Source organism: Colobus angolensis, unplaced genomic scaffold, assembly GCF_000951035.1.
Source record: "Colobus angolensis palliatus isolate OR3802 unplaced genomic scaffold, Cang.pa_1.0 Scaffold424, whole genome shotgun sequence".
Taxonomy (NCBI): domain Eukaryota; kingdom Metazoa; phylum Chordata; class Mammalia; order Primates; family Cercopithecidae; genus Colobus; species Colobus angolensis.
In genome coordinates, this window is record NW_012117644.1 from 331835 (window position 1) to 334938 (window position 3104).

Here is a 3104-nt window from a genome sequence, read left to right on the forward strand (position 1 = left end):
ATTCTCCTGCCTTGGCCTCCCGAGCAGCTGGGACTATAGGCGCCCGCCACCATGCCTGGCTAATTTTTTTTTTCTACTTTTAGTAGAGACCATGTTAGCCAGGATTATCATTGGCACTTTTTAAAAAAAAAACTTTTTAAAACATTTTGTAGACACATGGTCTCACTGTATTGCCCAGGCTGGTCTCAAACTCCTGAGCTCAAGGAATCCTCCCATCTCAGCCTCCTCACTGGCACTTTTGTTTCGGCAGAGACTGCATGAAAATTTCTGGAAAAAGTCAGCTCTGTACACATTAACAGCAGAAGTTGTAGTATTCATCATTATCATCATCATCAACATCACAACAGCTAACACTTAAAAAGTGCCTGTAACAGACTAGGCACTGATCTAAGCAACATACACACTCATTTAATCCCCTGAAGACTCCTCATGGGGATTAAATGAGCAACATATACATCAGGGATCCTTCAGGGGATTAAATGAGTATATATGTTGTTTAGAGCAGTGCCTAGTCTGTGACAGGCACCTTTTTTTTTTGAGACAGAGTCTCACTCTGTCACCCAGGCTGGAATGCAGTGGCGCGATCTTGGCTCACTGCAACCTCCGTCTCCTAAGTATAAGCAGTTATCCTGCCTCAGCCTCCCAAGTAGCTGGACTTACAGGCATGCACCACCATGCCCAGCTAATTTTTGTATTTTTTAGTAGAGAGGGCACTTCGCCCTGTGGTCCAGGCTGGTCTCCAACTCCTGACCTCGGGTGTTCAGCCTGCCTTGGCCTTCCAAAGTGCTGGGATTACAGGCGTAAGCCACCACGCCCAGCCTGTTATAGGCACTTTAAATTGAAATTTAAATTAAATTGGCCGCAGTGGCTAATGCCTGTAATCCCAGCACTTTGGAAGGCCAAGGCAAGTGGATCACCTGAGGTCAGGAGTTCAAGACCAGCCTGGCCAATATGGCGAAACTCTGTCTCTACTAAAAATACAAAAATTAGCTGGGTGTGGTGGTGTGCACCTGTAGTCCCAACTACTCGGGAGGCTGAGGCAGGAGAATGGCGTGAACCCGGGAGGCAGAGCTTACAGTGAGCTGAGATCTGGCCACTGCAGTCCAGCCTGGGTGACAGAGCGAGACTCCGTCTCAAAAATAAATAAATAAATAAATAAATAAATAAATAACTTTCCAATAAGAAATAGAGTAGAGACTGGAATTCAGGTGGACACTGACATTCATGTTCTCAGTCACTACACTATACTATACTACACTATACTATACTATAGTGCCTATCAACACAAAAATACTTAGAATGTTATGAAACACTTATGGTAGTCTATCTGCATAACTCCTCAGGTAATCCAGAAGTAATATGTGGAAAATTCAAAAATTGCAAATAGATAAGCTACCTTTGCCTTAATTCAAACCACCACTGCTACCTTAACCCCACTAACTTCCCAGGTCCACCCCAACTCCAAACAACTTATGGCCTTGATAACTGTCATCAAAACATAAATAAAATCCTGTATTTCATGATTGAAGTACAAGTCCCCACATACTTGAAACCCATTATTTACCTTAAAGCCAAAGTAATTGTAAGAGAAATCTCGGTCATAGATAATGGCAGAATTCAGGCGCTGATAGGGGTGAAAAAGAACGCATAATTAAATTAAAATAATTACTTATTTTCACAAAATCTGTTGTCTCTCAGCCCTGACTCCAGAACTAAAATCAACACAGATAACACTAAGCATTATTACTGTAGAATAGAAGTCCATCTAACCTTCTAAAAAAAAGAAACAATATATATAAATTAAGTATCCTAATTAGGTTTAAAAATATGTATATTACAACACTAGAAGATAATACATAAATATATGTTGTGAGATTAAATGTAATTTTCCAAACTTTCACTATTATGTTTATAGTATGTTTTGAAAGGGGGAAAAAACATGAGCATAAATGGGACTATATTATCATCCTTAAACATGTTTTTAGATTACTATTAATCCAAAAGCATTGGTACTACATATTTACTAATACATACATATATTTACTTCAAAAAGTAGCCTACCTCAAACTGCATATAACAGTATATGTAATAAACAATGACAGGAAGTAGGCTTACGTTAATTCTGAGGCTCTTCAAAATCTATGGTCCTTTAACAAGTTTCAGACAAACCACTATTGTAACAGTAAGATTTTACAGCATAACTGGTCATTATTACAGAGTTTTAGTAGGCTATAAAGCCATTCAGAGGAAAACAAAAGCAGTAACGTACAAATAATCATTTTGGATAGAAAAAAACAGAGCCAGGTTTTCAAAATACTAACAGTGTTTCTACATAATGATCCATATCTAAGGACTAGAAAAACCTATACGAAAGCTTGCTTTTCTTCTCTCTTAAAATTTTAAGGCCATCTTTGTTGCCAAAGGCAGGTATGGGCTCAGTATGAATATTACAGAACTGAAATACTTGACTATCAATAGACATATTTTTAGACACAGGTTTGATGCTGCTGCTGTATTTTTGTCTTCAACTTTACACAAATTAATAACACACAAACAACTCAGTTTTCTCCTAGTCTCTCTAACATCAGATACATGTTTAGAGAGATAGTCATTTAATCATTCTTTTTTTTTTTTTTTTTTGAGACTGAGTATTGCTCTGTTGCCCAGGCTGGAATGCAGTGGCATGATCTCGGCTCACTGCAAGCTCCGCCTCCCGGGTTCACACCATTCTCTCGCCTCAGCCTCCTGAGTACCTGGGACTACAGGCGCGTGCTAATTTTTTGTATTTTTAGTAGAGACAGGGTTTCACTGTGTTAGTCAGGATGGTTTCGATCTCCTGACCTCGTGATCCACCCACCTCGGCCTTCCAAAGTGCTGGGATTACAGGCGTGAGCCCCCTCACCCAGCCTAATCATTCTATTACCTAAAGTTAAAACTGGTCTCTAACCTGTCCAGACATACATGGTAAATAAATCCTGTGTGTAAAAGGGCTGGTTAGGCTACATCTTTTCCCTTCTGCCCTCTGGCATCTAGTTAAGAAAGCGGTTCAAATACAAGTGGATAATTTTTAAGCTGCTGAGCATGAGCTTGTAAAATTTTACCTG

The 3104-nt window shown here is 39.5% G+C and overlaps 1 protein-coding gene across 1 annotated transcript in view; it reads right to left on the reverse strand.

Moving 5' to 3' along the window:
• Positions 1-3104, reverse strand: part of RRM1 (ribonucleotide reductase M1) — a 47549-nt gene that overhangs the window by 31346 nt on the left and 13099 nt on the right. Inside the window, 1 exon segment of the mRNA XM_011956819.1 lies at positions 1468-1624. Within this exon segment, the coding sequence (XP_011812209.1) occupies positions 1468-1624 (157 nt within the window).